Here is a 21,117-nt window from a genome sequence, read left to right as displayed (position 1 = left end):
AAAAAATTAATAGATGATCAAAAATCAAAAATAATTGTTAGGAAAAATAGAATAAGATACAGAAATAAAAAGTTAATATAAAAACAAAAATGAATAATTTGTTAAATAAAAGAGATATGTTAATTTATTCTAACTAAATAAATGTAGAATGTGTTTTAAATATTTATGTCAAGAATTCTAAAACAAACTATAAACATAGATCCACAACTGTGTAAAAATAAAATATATAGTTATATAGTCGAATAAGAAACACACGATTTAAAATAATGTAAGAGAATGAATAAAACTAGATAGCTTCAAATTAAACAAATAAATCAACAATTCTACACCATTAAAATAAAAAACAGAATAAAACTTCAAATAAACAATCTTAGTAATCGTAAGAAAAAATTTAGTTAATTGTAATGAGAATGAAACTGAATAAAGAATAACAATCAATAAAATAATGATTCATACTAATATATAGCCCTGGGACGGATCCGGATATCCGGGAAATTTAGGGTATCCGGATCCGGATCCGGATCCGTCGGATCCGTGGATTTAATATCCGGATCCGGATTCGTGGTTTCCGGATATCCGGGTTTCGGATATCCGTCTTGATATTCTATTATCCGCGGATATCCGGATCCGTCAAAATAAATAAAAATAATTTTTTTAACAAAAAAATACAATTTTTTTTAATATAATACATAAATTAAATATTTATAAATATATTTATATATGTTTATAATATTATAAAAACTAAAATATAATATTATAAGATTAATTCATGTATAAATATTAATATATCAAATATAAATATTAATAAAATATAAAAATTTAATGTATTTTAAAAATACGGATCCGGATCCGGATATCCGGACCTAAAAATTAAGATATCCGGATCCGGATTCGGTTTGCACGGATCCAAGATTTTACTATCCGGATTCGGATCCTGGATCTCGGATCGAATCTGGATCTCGGATAATAAGTCTCAGGCCTACTAATATAGAACAAAACAATTTAAAATAAAAATAAATATTAAACAAAAATCAAAAATATTTACTCTAACTATTTAAAATATTTTAAAATTATCAAATCGCAATGGAGACGGGAAGAATAAAGTCGGATTTTAATGAACCCGGCCATCCGCATTGGAGGTTCAAGACAGAAGTTCACACGTTTTTCGAGAAGAAAAAATATTAAAATAATCGGATTTTAATGAACCCGGCTCGTGCAGGTTCGCTGGAGTGAACCCGGGTCGTTACTGTTCAGCGGGCCCCACTCCACGTGGCGGCCCGCTATTGATCAATTTTTTTTTTTTTTTTTTTTTAAAAAAAAAAAAAAAACGGAAAAAAAAAAAAAAAAAATTCACATGATGAACCCCAAACGGGGGTTCATTAATGCGGCTGCCCTAAGAATAAGAAGATCAATCCCAGAGTCAGTCGTAGTGGAGATCATTGCGAGATTCAAATCGGTGTGCAAACAATGGAGATCACTGATAGAATCGTCCTACTTCCGCAGCCTCTTCGTCTCTCTACACCGAAACTCATCTTCCTCCTCCTCGTGGTCTCTAATGTTCCCAATCAAGTATCAGAGTCCCATCACAGAAGCTATCGGTTTCTATGGATGCGAGAGATGGGATCTCCCCAAATCTCCAGCCTCTCATATCATCCCTTGTCAACCGTATCCCAATCAAGACTACTACTACTACGTAGCTTCTTCAAATGGATTGGTTTGGAACGAACAAATATACCCATTGACGAGCAAAATCAAAGCCAACGCTTTCGTGGGTAATCCAGTTACGCAAGAATGTGTTGAGATCACTCCGCCTCCAGATCCTGTTAACAAACCCCTCTACTTTGGTTACGCGTCCTGTGAACGGTGTCGTTTCAAGCTTCAAGGTGATTAGTACTTGTTATGAGATTTTTAATACAAACCATGTATTGAGAAGTTGAGGTAAGAGAGATTGTGATGACAATACAAGATTTTGTAATGCTGTAGCTGTGCGAGCCAAGTTAAATTGCTGGTTTATCCTTAAGGATGGTCTCACTGTAGACGCATCGGGCAATAATAAGGATGGTCAAGATGATGGAATGTATATCGCTGAAGGTGAAGGTTGCATTACTCCAAGTCTCCAAGAAGCTTCAAGACTATGCTGATGAAACTTGGTGCTGTAAATCTATATATGGCTTTGCAAGTAATGAACATGTCTGTTATTTAATGTACATGAATCATATTCCCTTGTGTTTCTCACTACAAAAACTACATGTCGAATAGGCATGGGAATTTGACACTTACCCCGCGGGCCCCGCCTGATCAAACAGGGCCGATGTGGGTCAACAGATTTGAAAAATACTTTATGTGGAACTGGTCTGATCGGTTGAATTTCAACCATGGATATCCCTCAACCTGCAAAACTTTTTTAGAAAAAATTTTAAATTATGAATTTAAAAATATTTAATTAAAATATATTATGTTTATTATTTTAAACAAAATATATATAAATATATATATAATAATTATTTTTATTATTTTAATATTAGTCGTGGATCCCGTAAGTTATCCGAGTGAGTGTGGATATATTTTTTTGTATTTGCAGTTTCGTGGATCAAGTGGATCGAATTTTTAAATCAAAAGAATGTTTTAACCCGCAGCGGATAAGGGCTGGTCGACCCGGAAACCCAACATTGTCGAAGCATCTACACAACATTTTAAGTTGTTAACGATGCCAAGAGTAATTAACTACAACATGGTGTAAAACAAAACAAAAAAACAACATCTTTGGTTCGGTCGATTCGGTTTAGTTTGGTTGCAACCGGGGCTAATATTTATTTCCATCATGTGAAAAGTCAAAAATCAGAAACCCGACAAAAAAGAGTGTACGACTGAGAGTGACGGCTGAAGAATCCCTAATCCCAACGGAGACGAGAAGAAGAAGATCGATCCCAGATGTTATATCCATCGAGATCATCGCGAGATTCAAATCGGTCTGCAAACAATGGAGATTGTTGATAGAATCGCCCTACTTCCGCAGCCTCTTCGTCTCTCTTCACTCCTGGTCTCTAATGTTCCCAATGAGGTGCAAGAGAGGTGCTCTTCCCAAATATCCAGCCTCTTATCTCTTCCCTTTTCAACCGTATCCTAATCTCCCTCCCTTAGACTTTTACTACGTAGATTCTTCACATGGATTGATTTGGGTTGAAGTAAACGTCGGCACTGATGACAATTTCGAACCCAAATCTTTCGTGGGTAATCCAGTTTCGCAAGAATGGGTTGAGATCCCTCCGCCTCCAGATCGTCCTGTTACCATACCCTTTAGTTTGGTTACTCATGCTGTGAACGGTGTCGTTTCAATCTTCAAGGTGGTTAGGACTTGTTATGAGATGATTGCGCCTAGAGAGAGAACGTATGTATGGAGATGAGAGTTTATGTGTATTCTTCTGAGACAGGGGCATGGACTTTCAAGACACTTCGCTCCCCTAGTCCTCTCCAGCGCGCCGGTTTAAACAGACCCTTGAATCTTAACGGAGTGCTTTATGTGTGGGAGAAGAGACTGGATGATTATCGTGGCCCTGGAGTCTAGGGTGTCAAATGGGCTGTCCGGATAGATTTGGGTGTGTCCAGATGGGCTTATTATTTTTCGGGCATTTTCGGCAGAAGCCCAAATAATACCATTTCCAAATAGGACCGTAATCAAATAGGACCATGTCCAGTTGGACTGTCCATCGAGTACAAATGTCCACTTAATGTAAAAAATCTAATTTTCAATTTAAAAGATGTACAGATTCTAAATGTCATATATAACATCTTAAACTTACTTAAACTTCATGTTTTACGAAAGATACTTAGACTTAAACTCCATATTTAACAAAAAACTAGACTTTGACCCGCGCGGGCACGCGGGTGTATTTTTATTTTATAATAATAATTTTTGTGATTATTTTACAGTTTTTTAAATGTTTGAATATGTTTCGGTTGTTCATGTTATTTTTGAATGTTAAACTAATCAAAATGATATGTTCTATGTACTATTTTATTGTATTTATTTACAAATCTAACTATTTAGTATGGTTGTATATATTAGTAAGTCTGTTTTTTAAACAATTGTTTCATAGCGAAATAATAAGCTATGAGTTTCAAAGTTATATGAAGCAATTTAGTTTATATACAAAATAATTTAACCAAGTCGCTTTGGCCCTACTGGTAAAAGAGCTACAGGTGGAGCTTCCGTCCTGGGTTCGAGTAGCATTGGCCCTTTAGGATCCTAATGGTTATAAAAAAAAAGTTAACACTTAGAATATTTAAGAAAAATATCAATAAAACTTAAAATATAGGTAACCGTACAATCCTTGTAAGTAAAGTATAAAATCTATAAATTAATACTTGATAAATTAATAAACACTATAAATTAGTAAATTTCTTCGGTCCCTAGTTGGATCGGTTCAAAATATGAAACAAATCAATAAAATAATAATATAATAATTTTTAGAAAATCCTATGTAAATATATGGTCCCATTAAAATCATAAATTAATAATCTATCTATAAAAGTACAAACTAAACATTATATTATTGGTTTTATATTTACAATGAAAGTGTCTCTATTTTTCTTAAAATTTCAATATATTTTGATAATGTTTAGTAAAATTATATCTAAAACCACATTAAATTCTATGAAACATAAATATATACACCAAATAATATAACAAAACAATATGAAAGTATAATTTTTAAAATGTAATTAATGTATATATGGTAAAATCGACTATTTTCTTATTTTATAAATAAAAATATTCAAAATTAGGAAAAATATAAAAAAGGAAACTTTTTTGTAAATGAATAACCCTATAAATTAATAAAATACCATAGTCCCAACATTATTAATTTATCGAGCTTTTATTGTAATTTAATAAAAAATATTTGTTTATTTTTATAATTTCGGATAGTTAGTTTATACAACAAAATGTTAAAATATATTGTTTATAATTTGATAATATGTATAGTGTACTTCTAAAATATTCTTGTTTTGCCGTTGTTCAACATTATTATTATTTAATGATTATGTTTTAAAATTTAACTACTTTGTTATTAGGGCGGCCTCAGCCATGTAATATATTTTGAAGTATTATTTCGTACCACGTGGCCAATTAATGAATAACGTCTATTTTTGTAAGATTTAGTTAAATACCTTTTAATTTGAAATAACAAAAAACACTTAAGATAAAAACTATTTCTTAGTTTGAAATAACAAATTATAAAAACATTTCAATATAAAAATGATTTCTAATATTGTTCGAATATAGTTTATTTTATTTTTTATATATTGCAATACATTCCATATGTTATAAACTTTCGAATTATAAGACCACGAGAAATCAGTACACCAATTAAAAAAACCATATCGATATTGCAGCAGAAAGAAAACAATTTTCTTCCAAATTTGAGCCTTTAAATGAAACATGATGACTTTTGAAGAGACCTTTAGCCAAAGAACCATACTCGTGTATATCTTCAATCTAGAAACATATACTGATGAGAGACCTTCACCAAACACCATCCTCAAACGATTCTTATGACCGTCACGTTAAGAACAAACTCGCTGATTTGAGAGTTCTTTTTCATTCTCTAGATCTTACCATTCTTCTGATCATAACAACTACCAGCGAGTTCACTTTTCCAGGATCTAGAATGGTAAGATCTAGTTACTGATTTAATATACCAAATCAGAAATCCTCATTTCCCATTGGATCTGACTTCGTGTATCTTCTTTCTCCAGCGTTGGTGTCTTCTACCAAGAAACACCATCATCTTCATCTTCCTTGTGTGATGGTACAATTGCTGAGAATTTCTGCTTCTCCTTCAAATCTGGGAGTTCTTGAATTACTGAAACTAAGACTGTTGCAATACACCAATGATATCCTATGATTCTTCTCAGCTTGCACTTCCTCTGTCTTTCTCCAGTGAAATCAAAGAGCCAAAGCCCTGTGAATCCTCTTGTTGTGCCTTAAGATCGATTATTACGACAATAACTTGTGGGTCTTCTATCTTATGCCTCGTTAATCATGCCAAGACCGATCCTACGAAAAGGGAGACAATGTTAGAGATGAAGTGCATAAGATCAAACTTTAATCTAGACATATAGTCGATCCACAAGAAAAAAACTGCAGCCATTGACAATCAAATAACTTTCAATGTGAAGATAGAATGTAAACATAAAAGAAGAATCTTTCCAACCTTTCCTTGACGCTTCTTCTATAAAGCTCCATTGGTTAGAGCTTTGCAGCACTATTTGCCACACATCCATCAATGATTCTATATAGATACACCATTGGTGTGCCTCCAATCATCTACGATCAAAATCAAAACTACAGATCTTTAACAATAAGGACTAATCTTTCTATTAGAAAATTGTGTTTTTGCCCAATAAAGTCAAATCCTTTGGTGAAAACTAAAATTAGATTCAGTAAAATCAAAATAGAAAAAATATGCGAAGTCGAATTAACAAACCGATTCTAATTAGGTTATGGCAAAGAGAAAGTTTTTGCAGCATAGAGAGACGTTGATCCTCGATTCCAATCCCGTCGCCAAAAGTTCTGTTCAGTCAGGGATGGTGGCAACTGACCGTATCACGAGAGTGGAGATGGGAGCTGGCGATCCCTATTATCGGAAGCATCGATCTCTATCAATTTTTTTCTTCCTTTTCATTGGACACGGATTTTGGATCAGGCTGTAAAAATACGACGATGTTTAGATGAGAAAAGCCAAGCAACATGTTTAGTTTAATGATTAGGTCAAATATATGGTAAAAGATAAAATTGCCATTTATGAGTACAGTGGCATTGTATTGTAATTATTTAGAAAAAATCAGGGTTAATATAATTGTGTACTCCTGTTTTAATAGATTATAAGATAGATACTTAAAGAAATTAAACTTAAACTCCATGTCTTACAAAAAGCCAAAAGGTAGTTAACAAAAAATACTTAAAGTTTTAAACTTAAACTTCATATCTTACAAAAACCAAAAGATACTTAAAGTCTTAAACTTAAACTCCATGTCTTCACTTACTTCTCTTCTTTCTTCCACCTTCTTCTTCACCTTCCTTCTTCTTCTTCTTCTTCTTCTTCAGAATCACCTAACAAGTGAACAAGTCAATCCGCAAGTAAAAATGAGCAACAATCAAACAACAGCCAAGTAAAAGACATCTAGAGTCTTAAGCTAAATATCAAAAAGTACACAAGCTAAGTATAAAATCAGAAAACTTACTTGTCACTTCAAATCCACGCAGCCAATTTCTTCTACAAATAAGAGCTTGTACATTTGATGGAAGAAGTCGGCTCCTATACTTGCTAAGAACACGGCTTCCGGCACTGAATGACGACTCAGAAGACATGGTTGTAATGGGAATTGAAAGAACATCACACGCCATGCGGGACAGCTCTTTAAACCGTGTTGCATTGTTTTTCCAATATCTCAAAGCGGCTATAAATCTTCCAGAAATGAAATCATGAGTAAACGTTCAATAGAGAAAGATCCAATGTACTATATATCAAATCCAAGCCACCTTATGGAAGCTTAGTAGTCTAGTAAGGAAACATAAGTCGAACTCTACAACTCTTAAAGAGCTCGCAAATCCCATCAAATATTGAATCTAGAATCGCAAACCCATTAAATCTAGAATCGCAAACATCAAATCTAGAATCGCAAACATTGAATCTAGAAAGACCCATTACACTTTAGAGGCTTAGATCGATATTCGAGAGAGAAGAAGATATTCCCAAATTCCTAAATCCCTAAATTCCTAAATCCCTAATCCCTAAATCGAGAGAGAGAGACTGTAACAAACCTGAAACAAGTCGGCTTACGAGAACGTTTGGGTTTGACCGTTTGAGTTATGAGAGTGAAGAAGATGAAGTGAAGAAGATCGGGCTCTCTCTCGTGACTCACGAAAAGAGAATTCTGATTTTTCCCCAAATCTATTAACCCTAAACATTTTAAAATTTTGGGCCGCCCATGTCCATCTAGTTTTGTCCATTTGGGCCATTGGTTTATTTGGGCCTCGTCCATTTGGACATACATTTTTTCGGACGAATATGGACTATCCATATTAGTCCATATTGATTTGGACATGGGCTATCCATGGACAGCTAGCCCATTTGACATCCCTACTGGAGTCCTTGTATCTCATGACTTTTATGGCGGTGAACAAGACGATGATCAGTGCCGGGTTATACCTCTCCTTGTCCCGGATAACAAACACGTTAGGAGATGCTTGAGTTCTTCAGGTGGAGATGTTATCTACGTTGAGATATTGTAACGAAGATTGAAGGTTTGGAAGCTGAAGAGTGACAACAACTCTGATGGAGAATGGTGGCAGTTGACAAGGGAGGAAATCAACATGGCTTTTGTGGGCTTTGATGTCAATTGTTTTCCTTTGGGAGTTAACCCGTTTGATACTGATTTTGTCTATCTATGGAGTCGTCAACACAGCTGCGTGGTATCTGGTAATTTGAAGACCCAAGAGTTTACTCTTCATCAGGAAACGGAGACTTGGAAGGATAGTGAAGGTAGCTGGTGCGTAAACACGTCCCATTCTAAAAAGCATATGGAATCTATATGTGATCCAGCTTCGGTCATCACATTATCACAATTTGTGCTCCCACAGTGGATGGATCCAGTGCCCCGCCCGCCAAATTGATATCCTTCTTGGTCTCACTTTCTCCAACTCTGTTCTTCAGTATTTATATATTTTGTCAAGTCTCGTTTATAATCAGGACACTATGTATCACGTGTGATCGTTTGTGATTGCTCATCAACCTTCACTTGCAGTGTGACATTAGCTGTGTAATATATTTATGTAGGTGTGACAAAAGTTTGAATGGGTTTCTTTCATTTGTCATACTCAAGTGAGTGATTGAGAAGCTGAGTTAAGAGAGCTTGTGTAGACCAGACAAGGTTTTGTAAATGCAGGAGACAACAATAATAGTTACCTGAGACAGTCCTCTTGACTCTGTTATTGCGTCTTCCACAAGCTTCAACATGGATTCTGATGCTTCTTTTGCTTCCCGAAATTAGGGTTTATTGAGAAGAAAGTGAATAAACAGATATCGAAAAGACACTGAATGAAATAATATTTATAGATAACTGAACAGTTCTTTTTCTAGTTCCGTAGATAGCAAAAATTTATCATCATCATCACAATCATTTGTTGGCCTTGAGCCATTCGAGTATCCGTTTCTCAGACTCACTGAGCTCTGCTTCTGTCTTCCCCTTTGTAGATCCTTCAACAAACTCAAAGTAGTCCTTATAGTTCCTCTTGTAATAACTGTCCAATCTCTGTTTAAATTCCGCCAACATCGACAAGAAAATCATGAGAAAAAATATTGAAATGAAAAGCGTTTTAGTAAACTCTGTTTTCCTTACCTCTTTGTCGTTCTTGGTTTTGTTTTCCTCAGATTTCTTCAAATACTCTGAAACCAGAAACAACGTAGTTTTTTTTTTTGGTAAAATATTAAGATTTATACCATTTTTTGTTTTTTGAATGTTGATTACAACAGAAAGAAACTAAAACAAGCTAAGAACCAAAAATGGAAGAAACACAGATTAAAGAATGTTTACTTACTCTGGAGAAGCTGGTCGCTTGTGGTCAAAGCGGCAGCAAGGAAGGAAGAGGAGGAGGAGAAGATGATGTTTCTGCGTCTTAAATCAGTGGTTGAAGCGGTTAAAGAAGTGCTTTCGTTTCTGCGCACAGCTTGAACATTGGAGGAAGCGTATTTGTTAACGGTTACTGTTAAAGCCATTAGAATGCTTTGCCCTACGGAACTCATCTTTTCTCTTCGTCGCCACACCACCACAAGGATAAGGTGTTTTTTAAAAAAAAATATCTTATCTACGTTACAAAGAAGCAAACATCGTTTTCTAGAAAGGTCCCTAACTATATAGTATTACAAGTTGAGCCCCTGATCTATGAAAAATAGATATCAAGCCCACATAAATTTTTGAAAGCTGACAACTTTTGACCAGTCAGTCACTCTGGAAGATGTAGCTGTTACAATCTATAAGCAAACACTTTTGTATTAACATACAAAAGTGTTGGCAATAAGATCAAATCACATACAAAGGTTCTCTAGGTGGAACTTTGTTTTGTGGTTCATATATACCTCCTTAGACTCAGATCTCTCACACTGTGTCCATAGCTATGAATACAGCCCAACAAGAACGCTGCTATTATCCTAACCGTTGCGGCAGAAGGGAACATCACTTTCATAATCACATCGAACTTTGTCGATGGCAACACTAATAAAAAGATAGATATATATATTACAACGCTAATGTCACACTGCAAGTTAATCTTGACGAGTAACTGAGTCATCAAACAAGAGGAGACCAGATACATAGTTTCCTGATTATAAACCAGACTAAACAAAACACATAAACACTGAAGAACAGAGTTGGAGAAAGTGACCACGAAGGATATCAATACGGCGGGCGGGACACTTGATCCATCCACTTGTGGGAGCACAAATTGTGATAATGTGATGACCGGAGCTATATCATGTTCTTGTGTTTCTTTTATTATATGCTTCTTAGAATCGGACGTGTTTATGCGCCAACTACCTTCACCATCACTCCAAGTCTACGATTCCTTATGAAGAGTAAACTTTTGTGTCCTTCTCCATAGATAGACCAAATCAGAGTCAAACGGGTTAACTCCCAAAGGAAAACAATCGACATCAACGCCGACAAAGCCCATGTCGATTTCCGCACTTGCCAACTGCCACCATTCTCCATCAGAGTTGTTGTTACTCTTCAGCTTCCAAACCTTCAATCTTTGATACAATACTTAGACAACATCTCCACCTGAAGTAGTCAAGCATCTCCTAACGTACTTGTTATCCGGGACAGGGAGAGGCATGATCCGACACTGATCATTGTCTTCTCCAGAATAAAAGTCATGAGAAAAAAGGACCCCAGGGCCAGTAGCATCATCATGTCTCTTATCCCACACATAAACATCCCGTTGAAATTCAAGGACCTGTTTACACTATCGCTCTGGAGAGGATAAGAAGAGCGAAGTTTCTTGAAAGTCCACCATGTCCCTGTCTTAGAAGAATACACATATTCTCCTCTAGGGTTGTTATATAGGGTTGTTAGATTTAGGGCTGGTCCAGCCCATCCAGGGGTTGGTGTCCCTTAAGCTGGCTCCTTAAGTGTAGGGTCCCTTAGCTTTTAAATAAAAAAACTAAGGAACGGTCCTTAAATAAGGGATTTGAGAGAAATCCCTTCGCGTTTGTAGTTAAAAGTTAAGGGACCATACGCTTAAGGGCCTCAACCTAAGAGACACCAATAATGATGCCCTGAGATGTTGGGGACCTTTAGTGAAGGTTTTCTAAAAACAATTATTTTTACAAATTCGGGGACTTGTTTCTATGTAATTTTTTTAAAAAAATTTGGGATCATATGCCGATGTTTCAATTCGCTGTGCTCAGGACCACTCCTGAGCCCATCTAAAAAATTCAAGAGCCCTGCCGTAATGCATTACTCTTAACGCTAAGGCCAATTTAAGGTTGGGTTTAAGAAGTAAAGTGTTTTGACAAGGTTGACCATATTAAATAATTTTTGGTTTTTTTGTTAAACAATAATGTTTTGATGCAGAGTTAAAACTTCAAAAAATAAATTTTCTTCCAAATATGTAATATTGAGTTATTCGCTAAAATTGCAAAAAAGAAAATTATATCAAAAATTTTAAATGAGTTTTTCGTCAAAATTGCAAAAAATCGAAATTTCTCGCAAAAATTGGAAAATCAACTTTTCCCGCCAAAATCGAAAAATTGAGTTTCCCCGCAAAACCGGAAAATCGAGTTTTTCCGCTAAAACTAGAAAATCGAGTTTTCCTGCCGAAACCGGGAAATCGAGTTTTCCCGCCGAAACCGAGAGATCGAGTTTTTCTGCCAAAATTGGAAAATAGATTTTTCCCGCAAAAATTGGATAATCGAGTTTTCCCGCCAAAACCGGAAAATCGAGTTTTCCCGCCAAAACCGAGAAATACAGTAAAATCGAGATTCCCGCCAAAACCGAAAAATCAAGTGTTTCCGCTAAAACCTGAAAATCAAGTTTTTCCGCTAAAATCGAAAAATCAAGTTTTCACGCCAAACACACATAATCTTATTTTTGTTGAACTTGCAAAATCTTATTTTTTGCCATAATCGCAACAATTTAATTTTCCGCAAAATTTTGTTTTCCGTCTAAATTCCCAAAACCACAAAACATTGTTTGATTATATTATACATCTACTATAATTATCTAAATCACATGTTAATATTATTTGCTTGTGTTTTGAAAGATATTACAGAATGGGCTAACCCTGATCCAACCTTCACCCAGCCCTTCATGCATATATTATTAGGGCTAGAGTATGATTAGAATTAGAATTAGAATAGAGCTAGGTTTATATTTTATAGGGCTGGGCTCAATAACCCAATTAACATCCCTACTCTCCTCCTCCGTAGGATCAATCCTATCATACGAAGTCCTAATCATTTTGAAGCTCGAAACGACACCGTTCTCAACACGACGATTCTATCAGTGATCTCCATTGTTTGCACACTGATTAGAATCTTGCGATGCTTCTCAAAGGCAACCTAGCGATGATCTCCACATAGATTGACTCTGGGATTGATCATCCCGTCTCCATTGGGGGATTAGGGTTTCTGATTTTTGACCTTTCACATGATGCAAAATGAAATCTAGTCAGGGGTAACCGGTTGCAACCAAAGTACACCGAACCGAACGAACCAAAAATGTTCCGTTTTTGGTTTTACATCATCTTGTGGTCAGAACCCCTCTTGGTTCGACTCACACTAAGGTTTGCACGAAAACTTTATCGGACTTAAACACTTTCCGCTTGGAACTAAAATCGAATCGGAATCACAATATGTGATCTCGCTTCCAAAATGCTTCTCAAAATTTCATATTTAGAAACACATTAGAAATACTATTCCATTTTGGAATCACACTTATGTTTTAAAAAAAACTTAATGTCACAAATAAATAAAAAATATAAAAATTATGTTTTTTTTTGTTTTTATAAAAGATTAAAATTTAATAAAATAGAAATATACGAAGATAAAAACTAATGCTATAAATTATCTTTGCACTTAAGGTTTTTTTTTTTTTGAATGAATGTTAAATTTTATTCATAAAAAAAGTAACATTTTTACATCAAGTGATACTTTATCTAAATAGACTTCTACTCCTATTTCCAAACCCTTTCTTCACAGCAATCTATGCTTCAAAACTCCTAAAACCTAGCCATTAGCCAGAATCCTATTTACGTCCTTGTGCCAAACCAGTACTGCAGCATACCTTCCAACCCCCTTACTCCTTTGGACTGCACCAAACTGAGCTTGTTCCTGATAGCTTTATCTATCAGCTTTGCCAAGACCAGTTATGGGAGAGGCTGTTCACCATGACGCCTCTTGTTGCGTTATGTCCAGATCATGTACAAGGCAGTCTGAAAAGCATAGCGAAGAGCAAACCTCTTCTTCTTCTCCATAGACTGGTTTGTGATCTGCCTGATAATGTCATCCCAACTAGTAGAGTAAGTGTTGAGCAGTATCCTTTTGGTGATAGTTTCCCAAATACGTGAGGAGAAGCTGCACTCAAAGAAAATGTGCTTTTTTGTTTCAGTAGCATTTTTGCAAAGTACACAGGCCGTGTCCACCCCTTGACTCCAGTTCGAAACTCGATCCATGGTGGAAAGCCTATCCCGCAGCGCTAACCAAGCCATGAAAGCAAATTTGGGATTTGCCTGAGAGAACCAGATACCCCTGCTCCAAGTGCATTGAGTCCATGGTGGTCTTGTTAGCTGCTCTCCCATTCCCCACTGCTTTCATATAGAATGTCTTAGCAACAGACCACATCTTAAGCATTTTCCTGAAAATCCAAGAGCCAATCTGTGAACTTTCCTTAACTTCCCAGAAGCTTTTCCTTTTGAGAAGGTTCGTTTGAACCCATTTGCCCCACAGCGAGCCACCAACTAGCATCCTCCAAACAAGCTTCAACCCATAGACGAAATTAATTTCTTTTAAAGATCTAATCCCCAGTCCTCCCTCGTTTTTTGGTTTACTGACCTCCACCCATGCCACCTTTGCACCTGAGGTCTTTAGTGCCGGGCCTGACCAGAGGAAAGCTGAACAGAGTTGCTCAATTTCCCTTATGCATTGACTTGGTAGGCGAAAAACCGCTGACCAGAAGTTAATTATACTCACTAGCACAGACTGGATCAGCTGTAGTCTCCCTGCATAGGAAAGAAATCTGCTTGTCCAAGTACATATACGACCTCTGATCTTTTCTAGGAGAGGCAAGTAGTCTCGACCTCTCATAGCTTGCGTTAGCAGGGGAAGTCCCAAATATCTGACTGGAAGTTCTCCCACTGCGAAGGGAAAGTTCGTCAAAATCCTGCATCTTTCAACCACTGATACTCCTGCCATGAAGATTGTCGATTTCTCTAAACTGATAGAGAGTCCTGACCACAATTCAAATTCATCAAACACTGTAAGAGCCCCCTCTACCGAACATTTTGTACCTTCAACAAACACAATCAAGTCATCCGCAAAACACAGATGAGTAAGCTGTAGGGACTGACATCGAGGATGAGGATTGAATTTTCCCTCTCTCATTGCTTTGTCCATTTTCAGGGACAGGACGTTCATACAGAGAACAAACAGATAGGGGGAGAGGGAGCAGCCTTGTCTCAGACCCCTACTGCTTTGGAAATAACCCGCCAGTTCGCCTTGTACTTGAACCGAGAAGGAGGGGGTGGTGATACAAAGTTTTATCCAATGTATGAACCTCTCCGGAAATCCCATAGCCAGTAACCCGTTGATAATAAATTGCCACTGGACCGAATCAAACGCCTTAGAGATGTCTATTTTCATAGCACACCGGGGGGAAACAGATTCTTTGTGGTAGCCCTTGACCAGTTCTGAAGCTAGTAAGACATTTTCCATCAGCAATCTTCCTTGTACGAAAGCGGATTGGTTCTCAGCTATGATCCTTGGTAAGAGTAACTTCAGACGATTTGCAAGAATCTTCGATACAACCTTGTACAGCACATTGCAGCACGCAATAGGTCTGTAGTCTCTCATCTCCGTTGCATCATTCTTCTTGGGAACCAAAGCCAGAATTGTTGAGTTTACTCCTTTCGGTAGAAACCCCAGACGGAAGACAGATTGAACCGCGGTGGTGAAGTCATGAGCTATCACCGGCCATGTTGTTTTGTAGAATTCCGCAGGAAATCCATCCGGTCCTGGGGATTTATTTGACGGCATAGAGAATAACACCTTCCTTATATCCTCTGCCGAGAACTCAGCTTCCAACAAACTACAGTCAACAGAGGTACATTGAAACTCAATTAGCTCCCTCAGCTCCTCCACCGAAGCAGCTTGGAACCGGCTTGGAACTTTATTTAGAACATCTGAGAAGAAACCCTCTGCCTCAACCTTCCTGGTGAGTGTTTACTATCCTTCCATCCTGACATTTAACCTCCCTCAAGGTGTTTTGAGCTTGTCTTGTCTTGATCGAATTGTGGAAAGTCTTGTTGTTTTGGTCTCCCACATCTAACCAATGGAGCTTCGATTTCTGCTTTAGAAAGTCATCTTCCAACTCTGCCACATGGAGCCACTTCTCATAAGCAGTAGCTTCCTCATTCATCGCCACCGTATTTGGGTTGGCAAGTGTGTTTTGCTGCTTCTCACAAAGGGTGCTATACGCTTCAGAAGCGTGTTTAGATAGATTCCCCAGCTTTTCTCTACCAAGTTCCCTGATCATTGGCTTTAGATTTTTAAGCTTCTTAGAAAACTGATACATAGCTGAAGTAGAATGGAAGAGCACGTCCGTCGACTCCCAGTACTCCTTCACCATAGGTAGAAAGCTTGGCAACCTTCCTATAGCATTTACATATTTAAACGGTCGTCTGATCTTCTCCCCACCCTGAAGGATGTGAATCTGACACCGCATGTGGTCAGAGCAACCGCCAGGTGCAAACACTGAATATGCATTCGCAAACTTAACCATTGCCACATCGTTTATAAGGACCCTATCAAGCTTCTTACAGATCAATCCTTCTTCTCTTTTATTACACCAGGTGAATAAAGGCCCCTGATACCCCATATCTGAGAGACGACAGTGGAGAACCATCCTCTGAAAATCCCTCATACCATTCGGAGCTCGAAACAGACTATCACCCCCCGAGTGCTCTCCCATTTCAAATATCTCGTTGAAATCCCCCATAATCAACCACGCTTTATTTTGAAATAGAGGAGAGTCATGATGGTGACATAGATCTTCCCACAGCTGCTTCCTGCCTTCCACCTCATTACTAGCATAGACAAATGTAGAGAAAAACTCTTCCTCATTTTCCAAAGAGACAGAGACAGTGATCAGCTGATCAGTCTTGTACACTGGAGTCAACCGAACAGTGTCTCTCCACAGCAACCAAATTCTACCTCCCTGACTGTGCTCGTAATTGGTCATCGAAGACCAATCCCTAAACACCGAACCCAAAATCCTTCCTGCCTTTCCCTCCTTTACTCTTGTTTCAAAAATACAACCAAACTTCATATCCTTATTGCTGAGCCACTCTTTCATCACGGAATGTTTCAATGGTTTGTTGAATCCGCGCACATTCCAAAAGAAGCTCGACATATTAATGACTGAGGGAAGACCTGGTGCTCATAGTCACCGAAGTTGCATTCTGTGACTTAGCTTTCTTCCTTCTGGACCCCCTTGTTGTACTTGGTTCACTTTGTTCATCTACCTCTTGAACCATACTTGACTGCTCCTCAACTACCTTAGCAATAGTGATACCCTCATCGATTGCCTCGCTTCCCACATCCGTACTCTACTTGGATAAGTGAGCCTCTTCATTAGCACACTGGTGGCTTTCATGTGGTATTTCCCCGTCCTCCCGTTCTTCTTCAACACTCAAGACTGCGAATTTTGAAGCTGAAATGTGAAGAACCTCTGTCTGATCCTTAGCCTGAGACCTTCCCATTTTCGCAGGTGAGACTAACGCCCAGCTACTTGTCTCATCTGAAGTAACAACTACCTTCTCCCCCGCTGGGTTCTCTTCTTTTTGTGTATCAGCTTCCAAACTCTTCTCAACTATCCCCCTTTACTTTGCTGGGCAAATTCCTCTTTCGAACTCTTCAGCTGCTTAGTTGAAACTAGATCACCTTCAGCCACCTTTTCTAAGTCAGTGCTCAACCCTTTCCCACTGACTTTCTCCTTCTCTTTCATCTTACAGACCTCCTCCATGTGTCCCCGCTTGTCGCATAACTTGCATCTGGCAGGGAGCCAGGGAAACTGAAAGTCCACCTCAAACTCTTTCCCGTTCTTTGTAAAGTTGATGACTTTGGGGAGGGCCTTAGAGACATCAACCTTAGCAAAGACTTTTGCTTCTTCAAAGTTAGAGCAAGCTAACGTCTCTGGATGTAACTTTACCGGGAAGCCCACTGCACTCGTAATGAACCCGAGACCTTCCCAGGAGAACATATGAAGCGGAACCCTACGGAGATGAACCCACATTGGAATGGACTCCTCATCCTGCTTTTCTTCCTCCGCCCTCGGAGTCCACTTTGTCACCACCATTGGTACACCTGCGATACTCCACATACCTTTCCTCAGGATCTTCTCCCTGGCTTTTGGATTTGGAACCCTGAACCTCATAGTTGTCGCATTTACTTCGTACACTTCCACCTTCGCAGCAACCTCACCATACTTCCAAATCCTGTTTAAAACCATATGGACCTTAGCAATGTGGGGGGAGATGTCCAGAAACTTTCCGACGACAAAGTCCTCCCACAAAGGAGTTTGATTCGCTAGAGCCTCCTCCGGAATCACCATTTCGGAATAGTAGGTAGATCTGACTTCCCCACCGTAGAACCCTCGTCGCGAACCTCCGTAACCATCTTGTCCCTCGTCGGAGAGACAGGAGAACCCGGCGGCGCAGCCGAATCCATCCTCAAAACCCTAGCTCCAAATCGCCTCAGAATCGCTCACTAGAGAGAAAACTCAAAACGGTACCATTCTAACCAATGATGCTTTCGCGATGCACTTAAGTTTTTATTCGAGACTAAGCATATACTTTCAAATATATTGTGTCAATTATTTATGAAATATTAAAAATAAATAATATAATAATTTCTTATAAACTTAATTTATGTGTATTTTCACACTTTTAATATGTAGTTATATAAATTATTATAAATGAATAGATGAGTTATTTATAATTTTAAGTCTTAGTCATAAATTTTATAAATGTTTTTATATTTTAATATACATGGATATACGCTTTCAACGTATATCTGCTTTCTAATTTTTTTTTTAATTGTTTATAGGCTTCCGGACAATTCTGCTTCCGCTACCGCTACCCATTTGTGATTCCATGTAACATAGCACTAGGGCTTTTGTATTAGCTTAGATGAGTTGTTTTCTTTACGGGATGAAATCTAAACATGATGTTGCTTTGACGTTTCTCCCTTTGTTAAGGGACTTCGATGAAGTGTCTAAACTTAGCTGGGGTAGTGCTACTCTAGCACTTCTCTACAGGAAGTTGTGTCGGGCAAGTAAGAGGACTCTTTCCACCTTTTGTAGTCCTCTTGTTCTCCTTCAGTTATGGGCATGGGAACGACTGTATGTTGGCCGTCCAGGAAGACTTAAAAAGATGTTGGGCGTAGTATCTCGATGGCGTAGATGGTACTTTACCAGATCCACTAGGATCTAGGTAAATTGAGATGTAGTTATTGTGTCCATAGCTATGAGTACAGTCCAACAAGAACGCTGCTAGTATACCAACCGTGACGTCGTTGATGGCAACACCCAAAGTAAATAAATAAATAGATATATTGCACAGCTGATGTTATACTGCAAGTTAAATTATAGAGCAACCAAGTCAATCACAAAAGATCAGACCTGATACATAGTGTCCTGATTATAACTTGTGTTGTTGTGACAATACCCAAAATAAATAAGTAGATAGATTGCACAGCTAATGTAATAACGCAAGTTAACTTATAGAGCAACTAAGTCATCACAAAAGAGCAGACCTGAAACAAAGTGTCCTTACTATAAACGAGACAAAACAAAACACACAAAAAAAAAACATTGGAGAAAGTGACAAAAGAAAGATGTCAATATGGCGGGCGAGGCACCGGATCCATCCACTGTGGGGGCACAGATTGTGATAACGTGATGACCAAAGCTGTATTAAGTTCATATACTCCTTCCATATACTTCTTAGAATCGGACGTGTTTACGCGCCAACTACCTTCACCATCACTCCAAGTCTCCGTTTCCTCACGAAGAGTAAACTCTCGAGTCCTTAAGTTACCAGATACCACACAGCTGTGCTGTCTACTCCATAGATAGACCAGACCAGTATCAAACGGGTTAACTCCCAAAGGAAAACAATCGACATCAAAGCCGACAGACGCCATGTCGATCTCCTCCCTAGTCAACCGCCACCATTCTCCATCAGAGTTGTCACTCTTCAGCTTCCAAACCTTCAATCTTCGATCCAATATCTCAACGTAGATAACATCTCCACCTGAAGAACTCAAGCATCTCCTAACGTACTCGTTGTACAGTCCAGGGAGAGGTATAATCCGACACAGATCATCATCTTCTTCAGCGAAAAAGTCATAAGCTACCAGAACTCCAGGGGCAGTATCACCATCGTCCACTCTCTTGTCCCACACGTAAACAGTCCCGTTGAGAATCAAGGGCTTGTTAAAACCAGCTCGCTGGAGAGGAACAGGGGAGCGAATCCGCTTGAAAGACCACGCCCCTGTCTCAGAAGAATACACGTACATGCTCCGCACATCGTTTGTGTCATTAACCTCATAAGTAGTATTAATCAATTTAAAGCTCGAAACGACGCCGTTCACAACACGCGTTACAATACTAGTGGCAATGGTGGAAGGATCCTGAGGCTGGTGGATCTCAACCCATTCTCGCGTGACTGGATTGCCCACGAAAAATTTGGCTTCGATATTGCGGTTTTCGTCAAGGCCGAAGCATACTTCGATCCAAACCAATCCATTTGAAGAAGCTATGTAGTAATAGTCTAAGGTGGAGTGATTGGGATAGAGCTGAAAAGGGATGAGATAAGAGGCTAGGGATTTGGGGAGATCCCATGTTTTGCATCCGTGGAAGCCTATAGCTTCTGTGATGGGATTCTTAAACTTGATTGGGAACATTAGAGACCACGAGGAGGAGGAGGAAGATGCGTTTCGGTGGAGAGAGACGAAGAGGCTGCGGAAGTAGGACGATTCTATCAGTGATCTCCATTGTTTGCAGACAGATTTGAATCTCGCGATGCTTCTCAGAGGTAACCTCGCGATGATCTGCACGGTTACTGACTCTGGGATTGATCTTCTTCTTCCCGTCGCCATTGGGGTTAGGGTTCACTGCTTTCATTTAGGGTTTTCTTATTTAAGGGGGGCCTTTCACGTGATAGAAATCAAGTCCAGAGTAACCGGTTACAACCAAAGTTAACCGAACCGACCGAACCAAAGAATCTGTTTCCCCTTGGCATCGTTGTTTATAAAAGAGGCTTCGTTCTTATGTTATTCTTCTTGAGCCCATCAGTATTGTTCACTATTGTAATCAAAGTAAGAGGCCCCACGGTTTTGAGGAAAAGTGACAATGTCAACCTCAACAATTTCATCCAGACCGAGTACAATCCGAACAAATATCCGAACAAATAGTCAAACTAAAAAAACTACCGAACTTCTTAAAGAGTATCTAAATCAACATTGACTCTAACATAAATTAGTCAATCATAAAACAACGTCGTTTTGATTTAAAAGAATATTTTCTTTCCGGAAATCAAACTCGTGTCTCGATACCCATTTATAAAGGCACACTAACCACTAGACTAAAGTAACTTTCTGAAATATTATTACAAATTGGAAACTATATAAACTATTATAATTCTTCATCTTATCCAATTATAACTTTGGTGATGATTGTTTCTGATTTATATAAATACACTAAAATTCTTTTACTTATCATATCTTTAATAAACTTATATTTTACTAAAATATAAATAATAAGATATTTATATTTATACAA

The 21,117-nt window shown here is 38.1% G+C and overlaps 2 protein-coding genes, 1 long non-coding RNA gene and 2 pseudogenes across 3 annotated transcripts; 1 reads left to right on the top strand and 4 right to left on the bottom strand.

The window, feature by feature from the left end:
- Positions 1-1,357: 1,357 nt before the first annotated feature.
- LOC106297265 lies at positions 1,358-8,677 on the top strand (annotated as a pseudogene).
- LOC106298507 lies at positions 5,322-6,748 on the bottom strand. Its single transcript, XR_001261487.1, has 3 exons — positions 6,489-6,748; positions 6,216-6,328; positions 5,322-6,058 (listed from the first exon to the last, which is right to left on the bottom strand). It is a non-coding gene; the product is annotated as an uncharacterized LOC106298507 (long non-coding RNA).
- Positions 8,678-9,084: 407 nt separating the features above from the next.
- LOC106298946 lies at positions 9,085-9,861 on the bottom strand. Its single transcript, XM_013735076.1, has 3 exons — positions 9,602-9,861; positions 9,403-9,449; positions 9,085-9,315 (listed from the first exon to the last, which is right to left on the bottom strand). Exons 1-3 carry the CDS (start codon positions 9,804-9,806, stop codon positions 9,181-9,183), a joined length of 387 nt encoding a protein of 128 aa, XP_013590530.1. The 5' UTR covers positions 9,807-9,861; the 3' UTR covers positions 9,085-9,180.
- A 594-nt stretch (positions 9,862-10,455) lies between these two features.
- LOC106297264 lies at positions 10,456-16,515 on the bottom strand (annotated as a pseudogene).
- A 2,398-nt stretch (positions 16,516-18,913) lies between these two features.
- LOC106296980 (F-box protein At1g49990-like) lies at positions 18,914-20,524 on the bottom strand. Its single transcript, XM_013733247.1, has one exon. It carries the CDS (start codon positions 20,433-20,435, stop codon positions 19,173-19,175), a length of 1,263 nt encoding a protein of 420 aa, XP_013588701.1. The 5' UTR covers positions 20,436-20,524; the 3' UTR covers positions 18,914-19,172.
- Between the last annotated feature and the right edge of the window lie 593 nt (positions 20,525-21,117).

This window comes from Brassica oleracea, chromosome C6, assembly GCF_000695525.1.
Source record: "Brassica oleracea var. oleracea cultivar TO1000 chromosome C6, BOL, whole genome shotgun sequence".
Classification (NCBI taxonomy): Eukaryota; Viridiplantae; Streptophyta; class Magnoliopsida; order Brassicales; family Brassicaceae; genus Brassica; species Brassica oleracea.
Note: the sequence above shows the minus strand (reverse complement) of the source record. Positions and strands in the feature narration are given on the sequence as shown.